Below are 13,805 nucleotides of genomic sequence, written 5' to 3' on the forward strand. Positions count from 1 at the left end.
CCAGGGCCATGGCACAGAGTGCCAGGGCAAGGCTGGAGGGCAGGCCCATCAGATACGGAAAAATCTGGCAGCCGTGATGTGGAATTTTCCCCATTCCAGAGTCGCCCAGTGACGGCGGGGGCGGTGGGGCTGTGACGCGGCCGGGACCCACTGGGCGTCCAGCTACTTCGGCGCTGCCTGCAGCTAGAGCTGAGCATTCTCGGTTGTGGGTGGGCAATAATGTCCCTTTCCTTGGCCCTCTGGTGCATGCCCCGGGCACTGTGCTCAGCTCCGATGGGCGCTGTGGAGAGCTGGGGTCAACTGAGACCAAGTGTCTGAGCAGTGGGAGAGGGGTCCCTTGCCTGAGCTTCCTTCGGGAATTCTGGCACCACCCCCGCCCCGTCCCCCGCATTCGTCTACATCTCAAACAAGTGTATCCCAGCCTGCGCTGACTCTGAGCAGGGGACCCAACCTCCCATTGAGCCCTCGGGGCTCCAGAACTCCCCATAGAAGTTAAGCAGCTCGTCTAGCCGCCTCCTTCCCAGAGCTGGGCTGCCCGCACCACCACCACGCCACCCGTTTCCTGGGCACCCTCGAATCCCCTCGGGCTAGGAGCTCAGCCGAGCCTCAGGGTCCGGCGGTGGGACAATGGCCCCGTTGGCGCATCCGAGACAAATGCGCCTTGTTGGGCCACTGGCGGGGGCGCGATGCTGAATGCGGCTTCTGTGCGCCCTGGGCGCGCGCCGAGGGCCCGGGAGGGGCCCGGGGCCCGGGGTGCCCATTGGCTGCAGAGCCGGGGGCTGGGCGAGGCTGCCGGCCGCACCTGGCCGAGCGAACGCGATCCGATCCGGCGGGCGCGGCGGCGTCGGGGGGCGGGGCGGGAGCATGGCCCAGGCCGGGCGGAGCAGGGGGCTCCGGTGGGTACGCCCCGCCGCCTAGTAAGCGCCCGGGCGGCGCGGCCCGGGCCGAGCCATCAAGCCCACGCCCCAGGAGGGGACAGGTACGTACTGGGGTGCACCCTGCCTCATCGCCCCAACCTCCAAATTGCAAGTCAGACCGGACTCTCAGACCCGAGTGGTTTAGGAGCGCGCTGAACTACAGCTTCGGGCCGGTGGCTGGGCTGGGGCCGGGGAGGGCGCAGGTGGGTCCTCACCCTGTCCTTGGTGTCTTCCCAGGGTCCCCCGTTTCCAGGGTTTCCCCATTCAGTCCACAGGGGATGGGTGGGGCTGGAGCTGGGCTGGAGCTGGAAGTCCATTAATGATTAATCTTTGGCCCAGCAGCCTGTGCTGGGAAGAGAGGCAGGAATCTCCCCTCTGCCCCCCAGCCTTCCCCCAGAAGCGGGGTTGTCCGAGCAGGGGCTGGGGACCTGGATAAGGGAGGGATCCCCTCTGCTTGGAGAAGGCCCTGACCTGTGCCACAGAGAGGCAAGGCCGCCAAGGAGAGGCTTGTGGGGATGGGACTAACGCTGGTCTCCAGGAGGGGCCCCCCGAGGAAACCCAACAGTTCCCCTGTTTCCCAGACCAGCGCCCAGGAAAGGGGACCAGCTTGGTGCCAAGCCAGCTGTGGTAACAGCTCGGAGCGAGACCGTGGTCCCTTCCCAATGGGAACCCTCTCCCCACCTGCCTCGAACCGGAGAGGTGATGGGTGCACATCTGGCAGCCATAACCCACACCGGTGAGAGGGTGGGAGAGAGGGAGGGAGGGAGAGAGGGTGACAGGCCTGACACCCGATCGCCTGGGTTGCCGAGGTGACAGGGGCCATGGAAATCCTCAGAAGGACAGTCCAGTTGGGAGAACCCAGCCTCTTCCTTTACGAAGGGAGTAGCCCGAGGCCCAGAGAGGGTCAGGCTGTGAGCGGGCCTGGGCCAGGGCAGCCCCGATCAGCTGCCCTGTGCCTTGCCCTGCAAAGGAGATGTGGCCACTATGCCCGGGATCCCGAGGGGAAACTGAGGCTCAGGGAGGTCCCGAGACTTGCCCGAAGTCACACAGTTCAAAGGTGGCTGCAAAGTGGGGCCCCTCTGGGGTCTGAGCCTCTCGAAGCTGTCTGGGCTGCCCCCAACCCCCGCCCCCTCGCCTCACCCCCTGGCTCCCAGCTCTGCCTGACACTCGGGCCTGAGCAGGCTGCTACGCGGGGAGCAGAGACAAGAGAGCCCTGTTCCCAGCTGCCACCTCGAGCAGATCCCTGCCTGAAGGAAATGCCCTGCGGACAGAGCAGCTTGCCTGCCTCCCCTGCATCCCCTCGTCCGATGGGTCAGGTCTGATGGTTGAGAGCTTGGGTCTGAAGCCCTTGTGCCACCCAGCGAGGGAGGAGTGTGTCCCCTGTGGTCCCTCCCTCTGTCTGGGGTCTAAGGGACTGAGTGTGCCACCCGGTGGGAGGGCCATTAACTGGGAGAAGGAGGCCCAGATGGTGGAATTCCGGCATGGCAGCGCAGGCTCTTTTTTTTTTTTTCTTTTTAAATATATTTTATTGATTTTTTAACAGAGAGGAAGGGAGAGGGATAGAGAGTCAGAAACATCGATGAGAGAGAAGCATTGACCAGCTGCCTCCTGCACACCCCCCACTGGGGATGTGCCCGCAACCAAGGCACATGCCCTTGACCGGAATCGAACCCGGGACCCTTCAGTCCACAGGCCGATGCTCTATCCGGTTTGGCCAGGCTCTTTTAAACAAATATTTTTATTGATTTGAGAGAGGAAGGGAAAGAGTGAGAGACATAGAAACATCAGTGATGAGAGAGAACCATTGATTGCCTCCTGCACGCCCCCACTGGGGATCGAGCCCACAACCCGGGCCTGTGCCCCGACCGGGAATGGAACCGTAGCCTCCTGGTTCATAGGTCGACGCTCAGCCACTGAGCCACGCCGGCCGGGCTATTGCTCTACTTCGTCTCCTCCAGCTGCCCTGTGAGAGTCGCCTCCGGCCACAGGAATCAGCCCTGGGCGCTCACCCCACCACTTCCCCTGCCAGGGTCCTGTTCCTGCGGGCACGCCGAGCACACAGCACGAGGCCCATTAGTCAGGGAGCCATTCGCGGGGAGCAGTGGTTCGTCAGCACGTTCTGCAGCCGATGGCTTTGGAGGCCCTTGGTCCTGGTCTCCTCGGGGCATTCCCCCGTCCTGTCTAGACCTTGGGAAAAACCAATAGCGTCTGGATTGGCCCCAACCCCTGGCGGACCTGGGCCACCATCCCTCACACAGGGGAGGAGGCGGGATTCTGGACTGTACTGTTCGATGGAGGACTCAGAACTTGTGAAATCTCATCAGACCCATCCTCCCAGCCTTGGTCAGGTGCTTCCCTCAAGAAGGCCTTGTGGGATGACCTGCTCACCCTCTGGGCTCCCCCAGATTTCAGACAAATGTTTCTCTGGTCGCGTCTCTTTGAGCCCTGGTTTTTGGCAAGTCCGAGTTTGGACTCTGTCCGGCTGTCTGCCCTCTGCTGACTGTGTGACCTTGGGCAGGTGAATTCCCCTCTCTGAGCCTTAGTTCCTTCCCCCAGGGAGTGGGGTAATGGGGGTGTTTGAGGCACAGGACAGTGTTAAATGAGATGTGATTCAAGGAGCAATCAGCCTCCCCACCCCAGGGGCTTCCTTGTCCCTCCCCGTGGCCTTTGAGCCTGTCACGGGCTCTCTGCAGGGCTCTGCGGCTACGTGTGTCCTTGGCCCAAGGACACCAGGGACCTTGCTGAGCCCTTGGATGAAGGATCTGCCCAGCCGCTGAGGTCCAGGGAGGGTCGGGGGCCACCCAAGGGGCAGAGGGTGCACCAGCAGGGTACAGGGACCTACCACCTGCTGTCCCCAGGGAGGGAACTCATGAATATTCACAGCCCGGAGCGGGAGGGAGCCAGCCGGCTTATTACTGGGTGTCATTGGAGCGTTCCTATTTCCCAGTGACCGCAGAGGCAGCCTGGGAGTCGGATGTGGCTCAGGCAGGGAGAGCAAAGGGGTAGCCAGCCCGTCAAGGCCCGAGGTAAGTGTGTCTGCCCCTGTCCCTGCCCTGAGGTCCCCGGGGCCAAGAGCTGCCCGGTGGTGATGCTCTGGGCCAGGAGGCTTTCCACCCTGGCCTGGGCTCCCTGTGCGCACGCGGTGGGGGATGAGTCCTGTTTCTCCTTCGTTCCGTGAAAGGTGCTCGTCCAGCCAAGCTGGAGGATTGCTGGGCCTGGCCTGGAGCCAGCCACTGGCACAGATGGAGGGCAGCGTGGCCGGGGTCACCCACAAGGGCAGGAACAGATGGGATGGGCTAGGAAAGCAGCACCGTCTGCCCCGCGTCCCTGGGACTATCACCACCGTAGGCAGGGGACGAAGGGGATCCGGTTCTAGTCCCGTCTCTGCTGCTGCTGTGCTGTGTGACCTTGAGGGTGGCCCTGCCCTCTCTGAGCCTCGGGCCACCCTGAGGTTGTCCTCAGTATCTCATGGACTAGGACCCGGGGCTGTCAGTTGCCTGCAATCCTCCATCGTGGGCGGGCAAGTCGGCATATACCTCGAAGGGACCGTGACTGGGATCCCGGGAGGGTAATAGTAATGATGATAATGACCGTGGTGGCAGCCCATGCTCAGCGCGTGTCTGCTCTGTGCCACCCCTGGGTCTGAGGATGGGCACTTGAGACTGTAATAGTTGCTGTCCGTTATGCACTCTGAGCACTGGAGGGAGAGTCCTCTTGCTCTGCCCTTTTCTCTTTTCAATATATTTTTATTGATTTCAGAGAAGAAGGGAGAGGGAGAGGGAAACATCAACGATGGGAGAGAGAATCATCGATTGGCTGCCTCCCGCACACCCCCACACTGCGGATTGAGCCCACAAGCCAGGTATATGCCCCAACGGGGAATCGAACGGTGACCTCTTGGTTCCTGGGTCGATGCTCAACCACTGAGCTACACCCGGCCGGGCTGTTGCTTTACTCTTAACGTCTCTCCCAGCGTCCCCGTGAGAGTGTCTCCAGCCACAGGACACTCACCCCACCGCTTTCCTGCGGGCACGCTAAGCACACAGCACCGAGGCCCATTAGTCAGGGAGCCATTCGTGGGGAATGTGGTTCCTCAGAACGTTCTGCAGCCGATGGCTCCGGAGACCCTTGATCTTGATCTCCGAGGGGGGATCTTCCCCGCTCTGCTCCCACAATTGCAGGTCCTTCTCCTTCCTCAGTCTTTCCCTGGTGACTCCAGCTGCTCCTCCAGCCTCAACTCACACCTCTGTGCCCCCGGCCCGCAGCAAGTGTGTCTCCCGCTCCCCCGCACGGAGGTGCGATGGTCAGCTTTGGGGGTGCAGAGGGTTTGCACACCACCCTGGGATGGGGGGAGGGTTGGCATCATCATTTTGGAGGGGATTTAAGGCCCAGAGAGGGGCACAGACTTGCCTCGGGCATCCAGCAAGGAAGCAGCAGAGCCGGGACTCAAACCCAGGCCCCTGGCCCCCAAGTGCTGGCGCAGGTGTTGTCCACCCTGGCCACGTTCTGCCCTGAGAGTCGTGAGGGTCCATTTGTCAAACGTTCACCGGGTGCCAGGCTCGGAGCGCTCGGGGCTGAATCACCATCAGGTTTGCCTGGGGCTGGGCACGGAGGGCATCCCTCCTCCCACACACCTGGGCCCAGGTCAGTCGTGATAATAATAATATGTATTGATTTCTGCCTGTGTACATGCATTCTCCCATTGAAATCTCGCAGCCTCATAATTATTCCTCTCCCCACACCCCCTACCCCCACCAGCCCGGCTCCTGCCTGCTAGTGCGCCCGTCGCTGGGCCTCAGTCTACCCAGGGGCTCTGCCTGGGATCACTAGGGTGCTGCCTGCCCTGATCTTGCTGTTGTGCCCATTGTGCATGGGAGACGGAGGCTTGGAGAGGCTGTGTGCTGTGCCCAAGTTCACAGCGGCCAGGCCGGAAGGGAACCAACCTCCCGTCTTGGGTGCCTCTGGCTGCTGAGGCCGGAGGGACCAGCCACCAGGGCCCTCCCTGCTTCCCCACCCTCTGCCCTGGCTGCCCCGGGCCCAGCCCACGGAGGCCAGACCCTGCTGTGCTGCTGAGCCTTCCGGATGGCACTTGCGGTTGCACACACCCTTCTTCCCAGAGGCTGGGGGCTGGGCCTGGGCTGCACCACACACCTGGGAGCTGTGCGCCGGAGGCTGGCAGACCTGGGTGTGAATTCCAGCCGCGAACCTGCCTTGTCTGTCCAGTGACCCTGGGCCAGTCACATCACCTCTGGGAGCCTCAGTTTCCCCATCTGCAGAGCGCAGGTGACAGTGGGGTCTGCCTCCCAGGGTGGCCGAGTGGAGTCAGTGAGATGTTCTGGAGAAGCCGCTGAGCCCAGAAGGTGGGACGGCCCAGGGCCCCCCTCCCGCTGGGTTGGAGGGAGCCCCAGTGGGAGAGTGAATGAATGAATGAATGAATGAGTGAGTGAGTGAGTGAGTGAGGGGGCTGGGAACACCTGGGCGGGGCCAGACGGGGCCTGATTGACGGCTCTGGGAGCCGGTCTGCCCCCTGCTGCCTGGCCTTCTGCTCGGAGCTTCTCAGCCTCCCTGAGTTCCTTCCAGAAGGTGCCCTGGTGAGTGGGGCTGCCGGTGGGGACGGGGCTGGCGGTTTTCCGAGGGCAGGACTCCTGAGCCCTCCTCACTCCGAAGTCAGGGGAGCCGAGGCCCCAGGTCCTGCTCGGGGTTTGGGCCGGAGTCTGAGGCGCTGGCTGGGCCCAGGACCCCGGGGAATGGAGGCCCCAGGGGGCGCTGGAGGCCTGGTGCAGGTCTGTTTAGGGGGGGAGGTGTGCAGTGGCCGCTCCTTGTTCAGGAGGTACAGCCCGCGGGTCCCCGGGGCCCAGGAGGGGCGGTCAGGGGCTCCTGCGACTGGACCCCAGGACAGGGCGGGGGGTTCCAGGGCCTGAGGCCACGCCTCTCCTTCCTGGGGCCCCTCCATGACCAGACCCTCCTAGCCGGTACCCCTCCACACACACAAGCCTTCTCATCTAGTATTTAAATCTATTTTATTGCCTTTTTCTGATTAAAAAGGTCATAAAATGCAGCCATTGCCCTGGCCAGCTTGGCTCAGTGGATAGAGCGTCGGCCTGCGGACTGAAGGGTCCCGGGTTCGATTCTGGTCAGGGGCGCGGACCTCGGTTGCAGCTCCCGGCCCTGGTCGAGGGCATGCGGGAGGCAGCCAATCGATGTGTCTCTCTCACATCCGTGCTTCTCTCTCTCTGTCTCCCTCTCCCTTCCATTCTCTCTAAAAATCAAACAAAAAAATATCCTTGGGTGAGGATTAAAAAAAAAAAAGAAAGAAAGAAAAAGCAGCCGTTGCAGGCCTGGCCGGGAGGTCCAGGGGGCTGAGTGTATTCTCAGACCCCGAGAGGCTGCGGGTTTGAAACCGAGTCCGGGCACACGCCTAGGTTGTGGGTTCGATCCCCGCTGGGTCCCACGTGTAACTTTTCCAGGGGAAGTACGTGGGGTTCTTTCCAGGCGGGTTACTTGGCCTCTGCCCCCAGGGACCGTGCTGACGTGACAATGCATGTAGTTACCGGGCAGCATGCGTGACCTCTTGTGGCCTCAGGGACCGAGGGCCCCATGCCAGGCGCCAGGACGGGAGTGGAAAGTTTTGTGCCTGGGCCCCTCGCTGGGCAGCTGGTGGGGAGGGTGCCGCCCGAGACGGTGGGACTGGCTGGGCTTTGGAAAGGAGGGGGGTCGTGGCCTCTCCCAGTCGTCAGCCCCAGCCCCGGGCCTGGGGGACGGGCGATGGGACAGGGTCTTCTTTTCCTTCTTCGGAAACGATTTCTTTATGAAGCCGAAAAGGGTGTAAAAAGGAAACATCCATGTACCCAACTCAGCTTCAAAATTAAAACTGAACCCAGCGCCCTGGCCGGTCTGGCTCAGCGGAGAGAGCGTCGGCCTGCGGACCAGAGGGTCCCGGGTTCGATTCCGGTCAAGGGCACGGACCTCAGTTGCAGGCTGAGTCCCCAGCCTGGGCCCTGATCGGGGCTCGTGCAGGAGGCAGCCCATCGATGTGTTTCTCCCATATCGATGTTTCTGTCTGTCTTTCCCTCTCTCCTCCACTCTCTCTAAAATAATCAGGGAAAAAACGTCCTCAGGCGAAGATTAACGAAAAACAACAACAAACAAAAATGGAACTGAGCAGTCGAAACGTCTCCTTGCGCCCCCCCGCCCTCCAACTTCTCTCAGCGTTGGCGTTGCCAGCCGTCTCCGTGTGCAACCCTGTCACCACATTTCTCCACATGTGTGTCTCTCTGTCCGCATTCTGCTGGGGGGCCGAGCTGGTGAAGGCAGGGCCCAATGTCCAAGGCTGCCCCTCAACCCAGCCAGGCCTGGGGCAGTGGTGGGCGCTCCCTGGGGCCGGCCTCCTGACACTTGCCCTGCTGTGTGCCCCTCCCCTCCCCCCGCCAGGTGTCTGAGATGCCGCTGCCTCAGAAGAAGCGCTGGGAGTCCATGGCCAAGGGGCTGGTGCTGGGAGCACTCTTCACCAGCTTCCTGCTGCTGCTGTACTCATACGCAGTCCCCCCACTGCACGCTGGCCTGCCATCTACGTGAGTGGCCCTCCTGGGTGACCAAGGGGAGGGGTGGGCCTGAGGGGGCACCCTGACCATGCTATGCTGAGGGCAGAACTCACTATGTGAGCCTGGGTCTCAGTGTTCGCATCTGTGAAATGGGTATAATTTCAGAGCCTGCCTTATGCAGCAGGGGAATCAGGTAACACCATCTGTGTATATGACTTGGATTTTTATCAACTGAGGCTCCAACGGGGCTGAGAGAGGTGCGGGGGGCGGGGGGCGGGGCGGTGACTTGTCCATGAGCACTCGGCTGGCACAGGGCCTGGATTCAAACTGGGGTCTGTTGGCCTCCAAGTCTGGCTCCTAACCATGAGGCCATCCCACCTTCCCACGGGGCTGCTCAGCCAAGGCCTGGCACAGCCCCTGCCCTTAGTTGGGTGGTATTAAGTTGAACTAGAGGAAATTCCTGATAATTGATCATTTTGGGTCAAAAATGGACCGTTTCTGGCCTACAGAATTTCACGTGGTTAAACCCAATGCCAATTCATGATAAATGTACCAGGATGCAGTGGCCACAAAGGAGACAAGACCCAGCATGCTGGTCTCTCTCTGACCTCACGCCAACACCACAAAAAGAGTGTGTTTTTCCCCCATTTTACACATGAGGAACGTGAGGCCGGAGAGGCCAAAGCAGTGGCCGAGGCTCTGCCGCCCGGAGGAAGGCCCTTCCGGTCCCGTCCCCATCCTGGCTCCTCCCGCCACCACCGTCCCCAACAACCCTGGACACCAGGGCCTGAGGTCCCCACACCGGGGGGCCCCGGCCACCCCTGAGGCTCTCCCCACCCCTCTGTGCCCTGCAGGACCCCGGAGGGCACCGCGTCCTGCTCCCCGGCCCCGGGCGAGTCGGAGACGGCGAGCCCCGCCAACGGCTCCTCGTTGTCGTCCTCGTCGGGGTGCCGGCCCCGCCGTGACATCGTGTTCATGAAGACGCACAAGACGGCCAGCAGCACGCTGCTCAACATCCTGTTCCGCTTCGGCCAGAAGCACGGGCTCAAGTTCGCCTTCCCCAACGGCCGCAACGACTTCGACTACCCGGCCTTCTTCGCGCGCAGCCTGGTGCAGGACTACCGGCCGGGCGCCTGCTTCAACATCATCTGCAACCACATGCGCTTCCACTACGACGAGGTGCGGGGCCTGGTGCGGCCCAACGCCACCTTCATCACGGTGCTGCGGGACCCCGCCCGCCTCTTCGAGTCCTCCTTCCACTACTTCGGCTCGGTGGTGCCCTTCACCTGGAAGCTCTCGGGCCGGGACAAGCTGGCCGAGTTCCTGCAAGACCCCGACCGCTACTACGACCCCCGCGGCTACAACGCCCACTACCTCCGCAACCTGCTCTTCTTCGACCTGGGCTACGACAGCGGCCTGGACCCCAGCAGCCCGCGGGTGCAGGAGCACATCCTGGAGGTGGAGCGCCGCTTCCACCTGGTGCTGCTGCAGGAATACTTCGACGAGTCCCTGGTGCTGCTCAAGGACCTGCTGTGCTGGGAGCTGGAGGACGTGCTGTACTTCAAGCTCAACGCCCGCCGCGCCTCGGCCGTGCCCCGCCTGTCGGGGGAGCTGTACCGGCGCGCCACGGCCTGGAACGTGCTGGATGCCCGCCTCTACCGCCACTTCAACGCCAGCTTCTGGCGCAAGGTGGAGGCGTTCGGGCGCGAGCGCATGGCCCGCGAGGTGGCCGCCCTGCGCCGGGCCAACGAGCGCATGCGGCGCATCTGCATCGACGGGGGCCGCGCCGTCGACGCCGCCGCCATCCAGGACGCGGCCATGCAGCCCTGGCAGCCGCTGGGCGCCAAGTCCATCCTGGGCTACAACCTCAAGAAGAGCATCGGGCGGCGGCACGCACAGCTCTGCCGTCGCATGCTCACGCCCGAGATCCAGTACCTGATGGACCTCGGCGTCAACCTGTGGGTCACCAGGCTCTGGAAGTTCGTGCGGGACTTTCTGCAGTGGTGACGGCCCGGGGCCCATCCCGCCGGGCAGGGACGGGCCGGCCTCCCCCCAGCCCCTCCTGGTGCCACCTCGGTCCCCGGGGGAAGGCGGGGCTGCCGTGGGGATGCCGCCAGCCAGGTCTGTGCCCACAGCGTCAGTATTTGACTAATTATTCCTTTTTTTAAAAAAATTAAATCCCCTGTTCTGTTCTACTTCCTGCCTCCCCGTAAAGGGGAGACCTCAGAAGTAAAGGCATTTCATGTTTTGTTAATCAGCGTCCGTGGTGGTGACTGCCGGGGCCCAGGTGGGGGTAACCGGTAGGGACTGGGGACCCCAAGGGAGCATGGTGGGCGCCTGTGTGACGATGTCTGTGGGACGGAGCCCCAGGGGGTGGCAAGGGCTTGGAGTGTTACATGCTGAAGTCCCGTGTGGCTGAAGGACTCCCATGCGCTACCAAGATGAGGAAGATCGTGTGTGTGTGTGTGTGTGTGTGTGTGTGTAAGTGTGAGTGTGAGATGATCCAGGGGATATACCAGTTGCTTCCTCCCACTGAACACTGGTTGTGTGCCCAGCACAGGCTAAGTACCTTGTGAGCATTATCTCAATTCATCTTCATTGAAACTCAGTGACATGGGGACTGTTATTATTTTTAAAAAAATTTTTAATCCTCACCTGAGGATATTTTTTCCATTGATTTTTAGAAACAGAATGGAAGGGAGAGAGAGAGAAAAAGAGAGAGAAAGAGAGAGAGAGAGAGAGAGAGAGAGACATCGATGTGAGAGACACACATTGGTTGCTTCTGGTGCCCTCTGACTGGGCCCAGGGATCGAACCTGCAACCTGGGTATGTGCCCTTGACCGGGAATCGAACCCGTGACCCTTCGGTGTGCAGGATGATGCTCTAATCACTGAGCAACGCCCACCAGGGCCCCGGGGGACTGTTACTCTTGCATGCCAGAGATGAGGAAGGGAGCTCAGAGCGGGGAAGTCACTTGGCCAAGATCACACGGCAAGTAAGTGATAAGATTGGAGCCGGGGCGGGGGCAGGCAGAGCGTGTGGCCACGTGGGGATAGAGTCCGTGTGTGTGTGTGTGTGTGTGTGTGTGTGTGAGAGAGAGAGAGAGAGAGAGAGAGAGAGAGAGAGAGAGAGAGGGAGGGAGCTGGGGAGCACTCAGTGGGGGACACTGAGCTGTGGCGCTGAGCCCAGGCCACAGGTTCTAGCAGAAGCTCATTCATCTCACAATAATGCTTGCGGCAGGCACAGTAACTCCCGTTTTGCAGATGTGGGGACTGACATTCTGAGAAGGGACTTGCCCAAGGTCACACCTCAAACCAAGAACTAAACCACCTCCCTGGGGCCCTGGGGCCCTCGCATCTCCAGTGCCTGTTTACCCCGACTCTGCCTGTCTCCCCCCCACCCCCTGACCACTCCAGCTGCCCCCCGCCCCCGCTGGTGCCCCAACCCTACCTAGGCCCTGGGCTCCCCTTCCACCCTGGACTGTTTCTTTTCTTTTCTTTTTTTGTTTAAGAACACAAGTTATTGTTATTTTTAAATAGATTTTTATTGATTTCAGAAAGGAAGGGAGAGGGAGAGAGATAGAGACATCAATGAGGAGCCCTAGCTGGTTTGCTCAGTGGTTAGAGCGACGCCCTGTGGACTAAAGGGTCCAGGATTTGATTCCGGTCCAGGGCACATGCCCGGGTTGTGGGCTCAATCCCCAGTAGGGGGCGTGCAGGAGCCAGTCAATCAACGATTCTCTGTCATCAGATGTTTCTATCTCTCCCTCTCCTTTCCTCTCTGAAATCAATAAAAATATAAAAGAGAAAGATTCTTAAAATAAATAAAAGTAATCCCCAGAAGACAAAAAAAAAAAGAAAAAAAAAGTGATCCCCAAGGGTCTCTGCGGCTGCTTGCAGCTTGCAGCTTGCAGGAGCCAGGCTGCTCTTGCCACAGCGAGGCAGCAGGGGGCGCCATGGTGCCGAATTTGGTCTTGGTCAGTCCTGCTATTTCTGTCCAGATGGGGGGCCACGATGACCAGTCATCTGTAGGCCTGACATGTGAAAGCCAGAGCGGGGGTCATGCTGTCCCCGGGGAGAAATTCAGTGGAACCACCTGTTCCTCTCCACTGTGGGTTGAATTGTATCCCCTAAAAGGAGATGTTGGCCCTGGCTGGTACGGCTCAGTGGGCTGAGCATCAGCCTGTGCACCGAAAGGTCCCGGGTTCAGTCAGGGCTCGTAATTGCACGCTCCATCCTTGGTCAGGGTGCAACTGATCGATGTTTCTCTTTCATAGTGATGCTTCTCTCTCTCTCTCCCCCCCTCTCCCTTCTCTCTCTCAAATCAATAAAAACATTAAAAAAAAGAGAGAGAGAGGTTGAATTGCTAACTTCCCCGGTTCCCTCTAACTGACTTTATTTGGAAATACAGTTTTTGTTCATGTCTTCAAGATGAGGTCATGTATGTAACACTTTCAACAAAAAAATATTATTAAGAAAAAAAATAAAAGCAGTTAAAAAAAAAGAGATGAGGCCATGAAGGTGGGCCCTAATCCAATATGGTTGGTGTTTTTTGTTTATTTTAAAACATATTTTTATTGATTTCAGAGAGGAAGGGAGAGGGAGAGAGAGATAGAAACATCAATGATGAGAGAAAATCATGGATCGGCTGCCTCCTGCATGCTCCCCACTGGGGATCGCGCCCGCAATCCGGGCCTGTGCCCTGCCTGGGAATCGAACCGCCACCCCCTGGTTCATAGGTTGACGCTCAACCACTGCATCACACCAGCCGGGCTGAAGAATTCAATTGTTGTGAAAGGCGGGTGAATCAGCCCTAGGATATGCATGGGGCGGGGCGGCCGGTGGGGAAGTGAGACCCCGAGAAACCCTGCCGCAGTGCCTGTTTCAGCCCCCAAGCTGTTCCCTGGCCAAGTCACGCGTGGGTGGGGAGGCACGCAGGGAGGTGGTGATTCCGAGAGGTGAGTGAGCAGCTTGGGGTCTCCTCTCCAGCCCGGAGCCTGAGCCAGGGGCTGCCACTCTGCAGACAGGATGGTTTCTGGGTTCAAGGGCCCTGGGCCCCAAAACCCAGCTGCAATGGAGGACCCCGCTGCTCTGTGGTATCAACTACCCCATCCACGCTCACATCTGTCTTTGACACGGTCTCCCTGGGAACGGGTCAAAGGCCAGAGCCATTGGCCCGATAATGGTGGTGTCCACAGCTGGTCACACCTGCTCCCTCTGACACTGTTGTCCCTCTCAAAGCACCCACGCCGGGCTCCCCAGCCCCTCCCCCAAACAGAGGAGCAGCACAGGGAGAGAGAGAGTCCCACACACTGCCCACCTGCTGTTCCGTGGCTTGGGAAGGCCAG

At 60.4% G+C, this 13,805-nt stretch overlaps 1 protein-coding gene across 2 annotated transcripts; it reads left to right on the plus strand.

The window, feature by feature from the left end:
• Positions 1–800: 800 nt before the first annotated feature.
• On the plus strand, positions 801–11,521 carry GAL3ST1 (galactose-3-O-sulfotransferase 1). Of its 2 annotated transcripts, XM_036353798.1 has the most exons (4): positions 805–979; positions 3,865–3,943; positions 8,349–8,488; positions 9,313–11,520. In XM_036353798.1, the coding sequence occupies exons 3-4, from the start codon at positions 8,358–8,360 to the stop codon at positions 10,463–10,465; spliced, it is 1,284 nt and encodes a 427-aa protein (XP_036209691.1). In that variant the 5' UTR covers positions 805–979; positions 3,865–3,943; positions 8,349–8,357; the 3' UTR covers positions 10,466–11,520. The 2 variants fall into 2 exon arrangements, with proteins under 2 accessions (XP_036209692.1, XP_036209691.1); XM_036353799.1 differs by lacking the exon at positions 3,865–3,943 and having other exon boundaries at positions 801–979; positions 9,313–11,521.
• The last annotated feature ends 2,284 nt before the right edge of the window (positions 11,522–13,805 follow it).

Source organism: Myotis myotis, unplaced genomic scaffold (assembly GCF_014108235.1).
Source record: "Myotis myotis isolate mMyoMyo1 unplaced genomic scaffold, mMyoMyo1.p scaffold_m19_p_20, whole genome shotgun sequence".
In the NCBI taxonomy this organism is placed as follows: domain Eukaryota; kingdom Metazoa; phylum Chordata; class Mammalia; order Chiroptera; family Vespertilionidae; genus Myotis; species Myotis myotis.

Bases quoted from the DNA above. Each gene is read 5' to 3' on its own strand.
- GAL3ST1 (XM_036353799.1), top strand. From the start codon at position 8,358: ATGCCGCTGCCTCAGAAGAAGCGCTGGGAGTCCATGGCCAAGGGGCTG. The intron at 8,489-9,312 runs GTGAGTGGCCCT...TGTGCCCTGCAG, and splicing joins CACGCTGGCCTGCCATCTAC to GACCCCGGAGGGCACCGCGT.